The 14,541-nt window shown below is 52.2% G+C and overlaps 1 protein-coding gene across 1 annotated transcript in view; it reads right to left on the bottom strand.

The window, feature by feature from the left end:
- KIF1C (kinesin family member 1C) overlaps window positions 1-14,541 on the bottom strand; it is a 34,001-nt gene continuing 19,460 nt past the window's right edge. Inside the window, exons 11-22 of the mRNA XM_072150022.1 lie at window positions 12,670-12,745; window positions 12,406-12,484; window positions 7,427-7,557; window positions 7,040-7,322; window positions 6,884-6,959; window positions 6,724-6,803; window positions 6,152-6,246; window positions 5,951-6,034; window positions 5,577-5,760; window positions 4,954-5,026; window positions 4,285-4,875; window positions 1-1,399 (exon numbers count right to left, since the gene is read on the bottom strand). Of these exons, the coding sequence (XP_072006123.1) occupies window positions 683-1,399; window positions 4,285-4,875; window positions 4,954-5,026; window positions 5,577-5,760; window positions 5,951-6,034; window positions 6,152-6,246; window positions 6,724-6,803; window positions 6,884-6,959; window positions 7,040-7,322; window positions 7,427-7,557; window positions 12,406-12,484; window positions 12,670-12,745 (2,469 nt within the window). The 3' untranslated portion in view covers window positions 1-682. The remainder of the gene's footprint in view (window positions 1,400-4,284; window positions 4,876-4,953; window positions 5,027-5,576; window positions 5,761-5,950; window positions 6,035-6,151; window positions 6,247-6,723; window positions 6,804-6,883; window positions 6,960-7,039; window positions 7,323-7,426; window positions 7,558-12,405; window positions 12,485-12,669; window positions 12,746-14,541) is intronic.

Here is a 14,541-nt window from a genome sequence, read left to right as displayed (position 1 = left end):
TGCAGTTTGTGGCACTTTATTTCAGGTTACAGTTCACTTTCTGGAGATATTCTACAGGTTACAGAGTATCCGTAGTGTCATCTACACACGTCTCATCTCCAACACACAGAAGATAACACAAGATAAATAGGTTTGTATATGACGCTCTTCAGGGGCGGGGACAGCGGGCAGTGCAAGTCTATGTGCGGCTTTAGTGTCAAAAAGAAAGAAGCAAAGGAGTCTGGGAAGGGGCAGTACTTCATCTCTAGTGTTCCTGGTCATGTCCTCGGCCTCCTGTATATAGAGGTCACACACCGGCCTCCCGCCGAGTGCAAGAACTTCATGTCAGCCATGTTACCAGTGCAAGCCGTAGTATATATACACCCAGGTGTATATCTATACATCCACTTCTATATACATATAGCGCCTGTCACCTATACACACATGTACACACAGTATGCTCAGTGATTGTATGGGTGTGTGGGAGGGGCCGTGTTCTTCCCTCATAGCAGCGAAAAAAACACAAAATAAAATCATTAAAAATCAGAAACAAAAACAGAAAGTAAAATATGTTATGAAGTCTCAGGTTAATGTGGGAGCTGCTGCGGCTCCTCTTTGTTGTTACACGTTCCTTTTCCTTCGGTTCCTGGCATCCCGCCTCTTCCTCCTCCTACTCATGACAACATGCTCGCTCCTTCGGTCTTCATACGGGGGTCTCGCGGTCGCACAGATCTGGGGCGGAGTTCTGACGTCGCATGCGTGGGGGTGCAGTGTAGGGGTGGTATTTGTAGGGGCGCTCCTGCGGAGACGAAGGATGACGTTTTGCTGCTGGGGGTCCACCGTCATTCTCTCTTCCTTGATCCCTCCTCCATGACTGCTCTTCACCGTTCTGCCGGCCGTGGCGGCTGTTGGAGCGTCTTCCTCTGTTGGAGCCTCCATCCAGCGAGTTCCTCCTCTGCCGCTGGTGGTTCTCCCCCTCCCGCTGACGGCCGTTCCGCCTTTCACCATCCTCATTCACCGGCATCGGACGCTCCTCCGACCATGGATTTGTTACCTCTTCTACCACGTAGGTGGCCCCCGGAGCCCAGGAGAAGCGGTGCTGTGGATTACTCTTGAAGGGGAACCGCAGCTTGCAGTCCAGTGGAGGAATAAACTTGCCGGTGCCGGGAGGCCGCCGGAGGCAGCGGCTTATTTGTTGCTGCTGGAGGTTCTGCAGTCGGGACTTTTCTTCTTTCAACCACCGCATCCTCCCTCTCCGAAAAGTAGCGTCATTCTCCATCAGCTGAGTCACCCGCTGACCCTTCGGGGAGTGGTCCGGGGAGCTGTCCACCTGATGACTACTCACTGCCTCATCATCATTGGAGCACCATGAGAAGGACTGTTCATCCGAGTAATCATCCGGCACCTCTGTCACCTCGTCCTTGGGGCAAAAGCAGAGGTTATTCAGGAACAGGAACAGCAGGTCAGCTACCTACCAGTCACCTACCTACAGGGCAGCTTCTAATTACTACCGAGGGTCCGTGGACACAGCATGCAGTGATATATATGGCAATTACCTTTGTATTAGACAAGACTTTTTCTCTAACATTTGACCCTTTTCTGTCCTACCTGATTTAATGTTCATCTCTGTCTTTTAAGGAGTTTGTTTTTCTCTGTTTAGAACTTGATCCACATGTTTCATGTCTCTCTGGATCTAAATTTAATTTTAGTATAGTATTCTTACATTCTTTTGTTTGTATAGCATTATATTCTGACAAGTACGCGGCCGCCGTCCGGTGCTCTGACAAGTACGCGGCCGCCGTCCGGTGCTCTGACAAGTACGCGGCCGCCGTCCGGTGCTCTGACAAGTACGCGGCCGCCGTCCGGTGCTCTGACAAGTACGCGGCCGCCGTCCGGTGCTCTGACAAGTACGCGGCCGCCGTCCGGTGCTCTGACAAGTACGCGGCCGCCGTCCGGTGCTCTGACAAGTACGCGGCCGCCGTCCGGTGCGCTGACAAGTACGCGGCCGCCGTCCGGTGCGCTGACAAGTACGCGGCCGCCGTCCGGTGCGCTGACAAGTACGCGGCCGCCGTCCGGTGCGCTGACAAGTACGCGGCCGCCGTCCGGTGCGCTGACAAGTACGCGGCCGCCGTCCGGTGCGCTGACAAGTACGCGGCCGCCGTCCGGTGCGCTGACAAGTACGCGGCCGCCGTCCGGTGCTCTGACAAGTACGCGGCCGCCGTCCGGTGCTCTGACAAGTACGCGGCCGCCGTCCGGTGCTCTGACAAGTACGCGGCCGCCGTCCGGTGCTCTGACAAGTACGCGGCCGCCGTCCGGTGCTCTGACAAGTACGCGGCCGCCGTCCGGTGCTCTGACAAGTACGCGGCCGCCGTCCGGTGCTCTGACAAGTACGCGGCCGCCGTCCGGTGCTCTGACAAGTACGCGGCCGCCGTCCGGTGCTCTGACAAGTACGCGGCCGCCGTCCGGTGCTCTGACAAGTACGCGGCCGCCGTCCGGTGCTCTGACAAGTACGCGGCCGCCGTCCGGTGCTCTGACAAGTACGCGGCCGCCGTCCGGTGCTCTGACAAGTACGCGGCCGCCGTCCGGTGCTCTGACAAGTACGCGGCCGCCGTCCGGTGCTCTGACAAGTACGCGGCCGCCGTCCGGTGCTCTGACAAGTACGCGGCCGCCGTCCGGTGCTCTGACAAGTACGCGGCCGCCGTCCGGTGCTCTGACAAGTACGCGGCCGCGGTTATACATTGTAGTTAGACAGGGCAGGGGACAGGTATGGTGGCAGAGAAAAACAATTATGTTTGTCTGATGATCTTTAGTTTTTCTCAGTTTGCTACGGTCGTTTTACTTGCCCATCGTCCAACTATTCCACCAGTACCAACTATCCACATCAGGCTACGACCAAGAACCTTTTGGTTTGAAACGTCAGACCCGTGTATAAGTGACGTTCTAACTTTTTACATTTTTCTAATAAAATGGATTTTTAATTTACTACAATTTATTCCTACAAGACTTGGAAGCTGGATCCTACTTTATTTTCTAACCTTTATCCACATCAATGTCGCACTTCTTCACTCACCTTTGTACATTATGTACATACTGTATATGTTATGTGACCCCACTAACTTATCACAGTGTTCAGTTGAGAAGGAAAAATTAACTTCTTATAAATCTCTGAAGCATCTTTTGTCTTTCCTCTTTCTCCTCCTGCAGAGGACATCTCTCCTAACCCAGGCCCACAGAAACCTGCTAACCTTATAGAGATTCAGTGTATCCCCTCTTCTCCTCCTCCACCTGTAACTCCTTGTAGATGTGCCCTATGGAACGCCCACTCTGTGTGTAATGACCTCTTTCTTTCTAAATCCCTTGACCTGCTGCCATCACAGAACCATGGATCCAGCAGGATGACTCTGCCTCCCACGCTGCTTTGTCTTATGGTGGCTTATACTTTTTATCTGCTCCAGACCTGAGAATAGGCATGGAGGAGGGGTCGGCATACTTCTCTCTCCACAATCCACTTCCAGGACATTCCTCCTGTGCCCCTCTCTTACCTTCCCATCTTTTGAGGTCCACACCCTCACACTTTTCCGCCCATTCTCTCTTCGTGTGGCTGTAGTATACCGTCCTCCTGCCTCACACTATCAGTTCCTTGAGCAGTTTGCCTCTTGGCTCTCTCACTTTCTATCCTGTGATATTCCAATCATCATCATGGGAGACTTCAACATCCCTGTTAACACTCCCATTTCCCCTCTGGCCAGTCACATCACATCTAATACTCCAGTCCCAGCCAGGGCAGCAGTCACATCACATCTAATACTCCAGTCCCAGCCAGGGCAGCAGTCACATCACATCTAATACTCCAGTCCCAGCCAGGGCAGCAGTCACATCACATCTAATACTCCAGTCCCAGCCAGGGCAGCAGTCACATCACATCTAATACTCCAGTCCCAGCCAGGGCAGCAGTCACATCACATCTAATACTCCAGTCCCAGCCAGGGCAGCAGTCACATCACATCTAATACTCCAGTCCCAGCCAGGGCAGCAGTCACATCACATCTAATACTCCAGTTCCAGGCAGAGCAGCAGTCACATCACATCTAATACTCCAGTCACAGGCAGAGCAGCAGTCACATCACATCTAATACTCCAGTCACAGGCAGAGCAGCAGTCACATCACATCTAATACTCCAGTCACAGGCAGAGCAGCAGTCACATCACATCTAATACTCCAGTCACAGGCAGAGCAGCATTCACAATCCAGCAATCCCTTCATGTCCTGGTGGGATTGTTGTGATCTGTATGTGTGGGTCTCACCTGTGTGACGGGCATCACCCGCTCCATCTTCATCATGCGGTCGCGCAGCGCGCGGATCTCCTCATCCTTCATGTTGTTCTGCAGCTTCACCTCCTGCAGGATGTCGGTCAGTTTGTCTATGTGGGCCTTCAGGTCCTGGACTCCCCCTTTGTTGGCCTCGTCCTCCTCGCCCACCCCCACAGTATCCCACACATCCCGGGCCACGGCCTTCCACCACTCCTTCTCGTTGGCCATGTCCCTCTTGCCGTAGGTGCGGCTCAGCTCCTTCATCTTGATGACGGCCATGGCCTCAATCTCCTGCTTGTTGTGCTTGAAGTCGTTGAGCGCCACCTCGTAGCAGATTTCCTTCACCGCCTGCATCTTCAGATCCGCCAGCGTCAGCCATCGCGGGTCCTTCCCCAGCCGCCGGCGCTGGGGGATCTGGTAAACTTTTATGGGTTCCCGTTTCTTGCCGCTGCTGGGGAGGCCGCAGCGTCGTACAATGCTCTGCACCCGGCCCGGCGGGACCTTCTCCCTGAGAGAGGAGATGAGACGCCAGCTCTCCTCACAGGAACGCTTGTCAGAGTCATCTCCGCTGTCCGAATCGCCGTACTGCAGGGAGACAGGTAAGGGTTAATAGCTGCAGGTCCAACATGGCCGCCAGCAGGGGAGGGGACGCTCAGAGCTCACCAGTCTCTGCTGCTCCAGTGTCAGATCCGCTTCCTCCTTCTCCCGCTTATACTGAAACTCCAGGTCCTGCAGTCTAATAAGAGAGAACCAATTATGACCACACAGACTCCCGCCGAGCCCCCGCGGCCTAACGCAGAGAGCGGGCGCCTCCCGCCGAGCCCCCGCGGCCTAACGCAGAGAGCGGGCGCCTCCCGCCGAGCCCCCGCGGCCTAACGCAGAGAGCGGGCGCCTCCCGCCGAGCCCCCGCGGCCTAACGCAGAGAGCGGGCCCCTCCCGCCGAGCCCCCGCGGCCTAACGCAGACAGCGGGCGCCTCCCGCCGAGCCCCCGCGGCCTAACGCAGACAGCGGGCGCCTCCCGCCGAGCCCCCGCGGCCTAACGCAGACAGCGGGCGCCTCCCGCCGAGCCCCCGCGGCCTAACGCAGACAGCGGGCGCCTCCCGCCGAGCCCCCGCGGCCTAACGCAGACAGCGGGCGCCTCCCGCGAGACCCCGTGGCCTAACGCAGAGAGCGGGCGCCTCCCGCCGAGCCCCTGCGGCCTAACGCAGACAGCGGGCGCCTCCCGCCGAGCCCCCGCGGCCTAACGCAGACAGCGGGCGCCTCCCGCTGACTCCACAGCCACTGACCGTTTCTCCATCTCCAGCTTTATGTCTATTCCCTGTTTCTCCAAGAGCTCCCGTTGGGCAAAGTTCCAGTCCACGGGTTCCACCTGACTTTCCACAGGGGCGCTGCTCCTCTCCCGCTCCAGCCGTGCCTGCTCTGGGTGATTAAACCGGAAGACGTGGTTCTTACCCATAACTATCCTGTTACCTGCAGAGAGAGAGTTACACAGATATATAGGGGGGCAGTTGCACAGCCGGCTGGGCACGGAAGAGGGGGGATAGTAGGGGGGTGGGGCAGTTACGCAGCCTGCTGGGCACTGAGGGGGGCAGTTACACAACCGGCTGGGCACAGAGTGGGGCAGTAATGCAGCCTGCTGGGCACTGAGGGGGGCACTGACCTGACTTCAGGACCAGCGGTTCGGTCACTTGCTTCCCGTTCACGTAGGTGTCCGCTCCTTCACATGTCACTAATGTCACGACCACTGCAAAGAAATAACGGAGCAAAACATGGGAGGAGCAATCCACACAGCACCCTCCCCAAAATATGCGTGACCCCCATCTAGCACCTCCCAGATCTCACGCCCCATAATCCTCCGCACCTTCTCCATTCTCATTGGTGTTGCAGTGGAAGAGACAGTGCTGCTCCTTAATGAACTGACCGGTCAGCTTAATGTCCACATCCACCTGCCCGACCCTGCACGGAAGAGACAGCGAGAGAGAGGGCGTATGAGGGCAAGAGACAGCGAGAGAGAGAGAGAGGGCGTATGAGGGCAAGAGACAGCGAGAGAGAGAGAGAGAGGGCGTATGAGGGCAAGAGACAGCGAGAGAGAGAGAGAGGGCGTATGAGGGCAAGAGACAGCGAGAGAGACAGCGAGAGAGAAAGAGAAAGAGAAAAAGAGAGAGAGAGAAAAAGAGACAGCGAGAGAGAGAGAGAGGGCGTATGAGGGCAAGAGACAGCGAGAGAGAGAAAGAGATAGGAGAGAAAGAGGGCAAGAGAGAGAGACAGCAAGAGAGAGAGAGAGACAGGAGAGAAAGAGACAGGAGAGAGGGTATATGAGGGCAAGAGACAACAAGAGAGAGAGAGAGACAGGAGAGAAAGACGGCGAGAGAGAGGCGGCATATGAGGGCAAGAGAAGTGAGAGAGAGGGAGAGTGGTAGATGAGACGATTACCGTGTGACGCCCTCCTTTATGTGGTACAGGAGACACTCGGACATCAGGGGGTCTTCATTCAGATTGACCAGGTGGGGGATCTGAGCAGGACACAGACAGGTCACATGACACCTACACAACTGTGGGGGCAGCAATGCACAGGCCGGGGGCTATCCCTTACCTTCTTTGGTGAGAAGACCCCCACAGTGCCCCCGTCTTCTCTCAGAGCCACGCCCATTTCAGCCAAGAGCGATTCCCTAATAAGAGACTGATATGAGATCTGATGCACCGTGCACTGCCCGGACCCGCACACTCTCCCCCCCGGTGGGATACTTACCTCTCCATACGTATGGCCTCAGTCCTGCGCAGCTTCTCCTCCCAGGTAACGTTCAGCTCAGCGATGATCTTCTCTGTCTCCTGCAGCCTCTCCATGGCCTCTTCTGTACATATGGGGACCTCATCCGCGGCCTCACCGAAGGGCTCTGGCTGCCCATTGATGGCTGGGGGTGACAGGGGAGGAGGCGGCGGGGGGGAGCCGGGCTCGGAGGGGGAGGCTGGCAGAGGGTCGGAGGACTGTAGAGACGCAGGGGGTGCACTCACACCATCCTCAAGGGCAAGATCTGTGGATAATATAGAGACCCATCATTTATGGGAAGAGCAGGCGCCCACTAAGGGAACCTACACTCCACCCCAGAGGTAAGTCACCCCAACCCTGCAGACTCACCTGCCAGCCCCTGGCTGTACAGGAGCTGCCGCAGCCTGGCCACCTCTTCCTTCAGCTCTCTGATTAACCGGGCGTTCGGGTCCTCATTAATAATGGCGTTACATTTTATCTGCTTGGCGCGGTCTGCGTACCTGAGGGGCAGAGTATACAGCGCAGGTCATTACCTTACACCCTGCATCATACCCCAGAGCTGCACTCACTATTCTGCTGTCATACATGACATTACTTATCCTGTACTGATCCTGAGTTACATCCTGTATTATACTCCAGAGCTGCACTCACTATCCTGCTGTCATACATGACATTACTTATCCTGTACTGATCCTGAGTTACATCCTGTATTATACTCCAGAGCTGCACTCACTATCCTGCTGTCATACATGACATTACTTATCCTGTACTGATCCTGAGTTACATCCTGTATTATACCCCAGAGCTGCACTCACTATTCTGCTGCTGGTGCAGTCACTGTGTACATACATGACATTACTTATCCTGTACTGATCCTGAGTTACATCCTGTATTATACTCCAGAGCTGCACTCACTATTCTGCTGCTGGTGCAGTCACTGTGTACATACATGACATTACTTATCCTGTACTGATCCTGAGTTACATCCTGTATTATACCCCAGAGCTGCACTCACTATTCTGCTGCTGGTGCAGTCACTGTGTACATACATGACATTACTTATCCTGTACTGATCCTGAGTTACATCCTGTATTATACTCCCGAGCTGCACTCACTATTCTGCTGCTGGTGCAGTCACTGTGTACATACATGACATTACTTATCCTGTACTGATCCTGAGTTACATCCTGTATTATACCCCAGAGCTGCACTCACTATTCTGCTGCTGGTGCAGTCACTGTGTACATACATGACATTACTTATCCTGTACTGATCCTGAGTTACATCCTGTATTATACCCCAGAGCTGCACTCACTATTCTGCTGCTGGTGCAGTCACTGTGTACATACATGACATTACTTATCCTGTACTGATCCTGAGTTACATCCTGTATTATACTCCAGAGCTGCACTCACTATTCTGCTGCTGGTGTAGTCACTGTGTACATACATGACATTACTTATCCTGTACTGATCCTGAGTTACATCCTGTATTATACTCCAGAGCTGCACTCACTATTCTGCTGCTGGTGCAGTCACTGTGTACATACATGACATTACTTATCCTGTACTGATCCTGAGTTACATCCTGTATTATACTCCAGAGCTGCACTCACTATTCTGCTGCTGGTGCAGTCACTGTATACATACATGACATTACATATCCTGTACTGATCCTGAGTTACATCCTGTATTATACTCCAGAGCTGCACTCACTATTCTGCTGCTGGTGCAGTCACTGTACATACATGACATTACTTATCCTGTACTGATCCTGAGTTACATCCTGTATTATACCCCAGAGCTGCACTCACTATTCTGCTGCTGGTGCAGTCACTGTGTACATACATGACATTACTTATCCTGTACTGATCCTGAGTTACATCCTGTATTATACCCCAGAGCTGCACTCACTATTCTGCTGCTGGTGCAGTCACTGTGTACATACATGACATTACTTATCCTGTACTGATCCTGAGTTACATCCTGTATTATACTCCAGAGCTGCACTCACTATTCTGCTGCTGGTGCAGTCACTGTGTACATACATGACATTACTTATCCTGTACTGATCCTGAGTTACATCCTGTATTATACCCCAGAGCTGCACTCACTATTCTGCTGCTGGTGCAGTCACTGTGTACATACATGACATTACTTATCCTGTACTGATCCTGAGTTACATCCTGTATTATACCCCAGAGCTGCACTCACTATTCTGCTGCTGGTGCAGTCACTGTGTACATACATGACATTACTTATCCTGTACTGATCCTGAGTTACATCCTGTATTATACTCCAGAGCTGCACTCACTATTCTGCTGCTGGTGCAGTCACTGTGTACATACATGACATTACTTATCCTGTACTGATCCTGAGTTACATCCTGTATTATACCCCAGAGCTGCACTCACTATTCTGCTGCTGGTGCAGTCACTGTGTACATACATGACATTACTTATCCTGTACTGATCCTGAGTTACATCCTGTATTATACCCCAGAGCTGCACTCACTATTCTGCTGCTGGTGCAGTCACTGTGTACATACATGACATTACTTATCCTGTACTGATCCTGAGTTACATCCTGTATTATACTCCAGAGCTGCACTCACTATTCTGCTGCTGGTGCAGTCACTGTGTACATACATGACATTACTTATCCTGTACTGATCCTGAGTTACATCCTGTATTATACCCCAGAGCTGCACTCACTATTCTGCTGCTGGTGCAGTCACTGTGTACATACATGACATTACTTATCCTGTACTGATCCTGAGTTACATCCTGTATTATATCCCAGAGCTGCACTCACTATTCTGCTGCTGGTGCAGTCACTGTGTACATACATGACATTACTTATCCTGTACTGATCCTGAGTTACATCCTGTATTATATCCCAGAGCTGCACTCACTATTCTGCTGCTGGTGCAGTCACTGTGTACATACATGACATTACTTATCCTGTACTGATCCTGAGTTACATCCTGTATTATACCCCAGAGCTGCACTCACTATTCTGCTGCTGGTGCAGTCACTGTGTACATACATGGCATTACTTATCCTGTACTGATCCTGAGTTACATCCTGTATTATACCCCAGAGCTGCACTCACTATTCTGCTGCTGGTGCAGTCACTGTGTACATACATGACATTACTTATCCTGTACTGATCCTGAGTTACATCCTGTATTATACCCCAGAGCTGCACTCACTATTCTGCTGCTGGTGCAGTCACTGTGTACATACATGACATTACTTATCCTGTACTGATCCTGAGTTACATCCTGTATTATACTCCAGAGCTGCACTCACTATTCTGCTGCTGGTGCAGTCACTGTGTACATACATGACATTACTTATCCTGTACTGATCCTGAGTTACATCCTGTATTATACCCCAGAGCTGCACTCACTATTCTGCTGCTGGTGCAGTCACTGTGTACATACATGACATTACTTATCCTGTACTGATCCTGAGTTACATCCTGTATTATACCCCAGAGCTGCACTCACTATTCTGCTGCTGGTGCAGTCACTGTACATACATGACATTACTTATCCTGTACTGATCCTGAGTTACATCCTGTATTATACCCCAGAGCTGCACTCACTATTCTGCTGCTGGTGCAGTCACTGTGTACATACATGACATTACTTATCCTGTACTGATCCTGAGTTACATCCTGTATTATACCCCAGAGCTGCACTCACTATTCTGCTGCTGGTGCAGTCACTGTGTACATACATGACATTACTTATCCTGTACTGATCCTGAGTTACATCCTGTATTATACCCCAGAGCTGCACTCACTATTCTGCTGCTGGTGCAGTCACTGTGTACATACATGACATTACTTATCCTGTACTGATCCTGAGTTACATCCTGTATTATACCCCAGAGCTGCACTCACTATTCTGCTGCTGGTGCAGTCACTGTGTACATACATGACATTACTTATCCTGTACTGATCCTGAGTTACATCCTGTATTATACCCCAGAGCTGCACTCACTATTCTGCTGCTGGTGCAGTCACTGTGTACATACATGACATTACTTATCCTGTACTGATCCTGAGTTACATCCTGTATTATACCCCAGAGCTGCACTCACTATTCTGCTGCTGGTGCAGTCACTGTGTACATACATGACATTACTTATCCTGTACTGATCCTGAGTTACATCCTGTATTATACCCCAGAGCTGCACTCACTATTCTGCTGCTGGTGCAGTCACTGTGTACATACATGACATTACTTATCCTGTACTGATCCTGAGTTACACCCTGTATTATACCCCAGAGCTGCACTCACTATTCTGCTGCTGGTGCAGTCACTGTGTACATACATGACATTACTTATCCTGTACTGATCCTGAGTTACATCCTGTATTATACCCCAGAGCTGCACTCACTATTCTGCTGCTGGTGCAGTCACTGTGTACATACATGACATTACTTATCCTGTACTGATCCTGAGATACATCCTGTATTATACTCCAGAGCTGCACTCACTATTCTGCTGCTGGTGCAGTCACTGTGTACATACATGACATTACTTATCCTGTACTGATCCTGAGTTACATCCTGTATTATACTCCAGAGCTGCACTCACTATTCTGCTGCTGGTGCAGTCACTGTGTACATACATGACATTACTTATCCTGTACTGATCCTGAGTTACATCCTGTATTATACCCCAGAGCTGCACTCACTATTCTGCTGCTGGTGCAGTCACTGTGTACATACATGACATTACTTATCCTGTACTGATCCTGAGTTACATCCTGTATTATACCCCAGAGCTGCACTCACTATTCTGCTGCTGGTGCAGTCACTGTGTACATACATGACATTACTTATCCTGTACTGATCCTGAGTTACATCCTGTATTATACTCCAGAGCTGCACTCACTATCTGCTGCTGGTGCAGTCACTGTGTACATACATGACATTACTTATCCTGTACTGATCCTGAGTTACATCCTGTATTATACTCCAGAGCTGCACTCACTATTCTGCTGCTGGTGCAGTCACTGTGTACATACATGACATTACTTATCCTGTACTGATCCTGAGTTACATCCTGTATTATACCCCAGAGCTGCACTCACTATTCTGCTGCTGCTGGTGCAGTCACTGTGTACATACATGACATTACTTATCCTGTACTGATCCTGAGTTACATCCTGTATTATACACCAGAGCTGCACTCACTATTCTGCTGCTGGTGCAGTCACTGTGTACATACATGACATTACTTATCCTGTACTGATCCTGAGTTACATCCTGTATTATACCCCAGAGCTGCACTCACTATTCTTCGGCTAGTGGAGTTGTTGTAGTACTCACCGGAGGGTACTCAGCGTCTCTTCGTAGTTGATATCAGCCGGGCTCAGGGCTGCGATCATCGCCGTACGAGAATTCCCACCTTGAGCACAAAGACATCTGTTACTCATAACTAGAGGGTGTCTCTGACCATTGCCCAGGGCCCTAAGACAACCCTTCAGGGTAGGGCATCAAAGGCAAAGCCCTTCCCCTACATTTCCTAAAGCCAGGGCGACATGAGACGCCTCCTACACCCACATATGATGGGTGCCCCCCACCCGCACTCACCCAGGTTCTCCTTCAGCAGCCAGGTGAGGGCCGAGTCCCGGTACGGAATAAAGTCAGACTTCTTCTTCTTTGATTGCTGAAGACAGAGGATCAGTCAGTATATGTGGTTATAATGGACGCATGTGCCCCGCCCCTCAGCGATGACATCATAAGCCGCATACTTACCCCTCATTGTCCATCTGCCCAGTATACGCAGCATTAGAGAGAGACAGAGGTGAGACATGTGACACGTACAGGAGAGAGCGCGCGCTACACATACAGGAGACTGTACAGGACAGCGCGCGCGCTACACATACAGGAGACTGTACAGGACAGCGCGCGCGCTACACATACAGGAGACTGTACAGGACAGCGCGCGCGCTACACATACAGGAGACTGTACAGGACAGCGCGCGCGCTACACATACAGGAGACTGTACAGGACAGCGCGCGCACTACACATACAGGAGACTGTACAGGACAGCGCGCGCACTACACATACAGGAGACTGTACAGGACAGCGCGCGCACTACACATACAGGAGACTGTACAGGACAGCGCGCGCACTACACATACAGGAGACTGTACAGGACAGCGCGCGCACTACACATACAGGAGACTGTACAGGACAGCGCGCGCACTACACATACAGGAGACTGTACAGGACAGCGCGCGCACTACACATACAGGAGACTGTACAGGACAGCGCGCGCACTACACATACAGGAGACTGTACAGGACAGCGCGCGCACTACACATACAGGAGACTGTACAGGACAGCGCGCGCACTACACATACAGGAGACTGTACAGGACAGCGCGCGCACTACACATACAGGAGACTGTACAGGACAGCGCGCGCACTACACATACAGGAGACTGTACAGGACAGCGCGCGCACTACACATACAGGAGACTGTACAGGACAGCGCGCGCACTACACATACAGGAGACTGTACAGGACAGCGCGCGCACTACACATACAGGAGACTGTACAGGACAGCGCGCGCACTACACATACAGGAGACTGTACAGGACAGCGCGCGCACTACACATACAGGAGACTGTACAGGACAGCGCGCGCACTACACATACAGGAGACTGTACAGGACAGCGCGCGCACTACACATACAGGAGACTGTACAGGACAGCGCGCGCACTACACATACAGGAGACTGTACAGGACAGCGCGCGCACTACACATACAGGAGACTGTACAGGACAGCGCGCGCACTACACATACAGGAGACTGTACAGGACAGCGCGCGCACTACACATACAGGAGACTGTACAGGACAGCGCGCGCACTACACATACAGGAGACTGTACAGGACAGCGCGCGCACTACACATACAGGAGACTGTACAGGACAGCGCGCGCACTACACATACAGGAGACTGTACAGGACAGCGCGCGCACTACACATACAGGAGACTGTACAGGACAGCGCGCGCACTACACATACAGGAGACTGTACAGGACAGCGCGCGCACTACACATACAGGAGACTGTACAGGACAGCGCGCGCACTACACATACAGGAGACTGTACAGGACAGCGCGCGCACTACACATACAGGAGACTGTACAGGACAGCGCGCGCACTACACATACAGGAGACTGTACAGGACAGCGCGCGCACTACACATACAGGAGACTGTACAGGACAGCGCGCGCACTACACATACAGGAGACTGTACAGGACAGCGCGCGCACTACACATACAGGAGACTGTACAGGACAGCGCGCGCACTACACATACAGGAGACTGTACAGGACAGCGCGCGCACTACACATACAGGAGACTGTACAGGACAGCGCGCGCACTACACATACAGGAGACTGTACAGGACAGCGCGCGCACTACACATACAGGAGACTGTACAGGACAGCGC

This window comes from Engystomops pustulosus, chromosome 4 (assembly GCF_040894005.1).
Source record: "Engystomops pustulosus chromosome 4, aEngPut4.maternal, whole genome shotgun sequence".
Lineage (NCBI taxonomy): Eukaryota > Metazoa > Chordata > Amphibia > Anura > Leptodactylidae > Engystomops > Engystomops pustulosus.
This window is presented reverse-complemented; position numbering and strand designations above follow the sequence as displayed.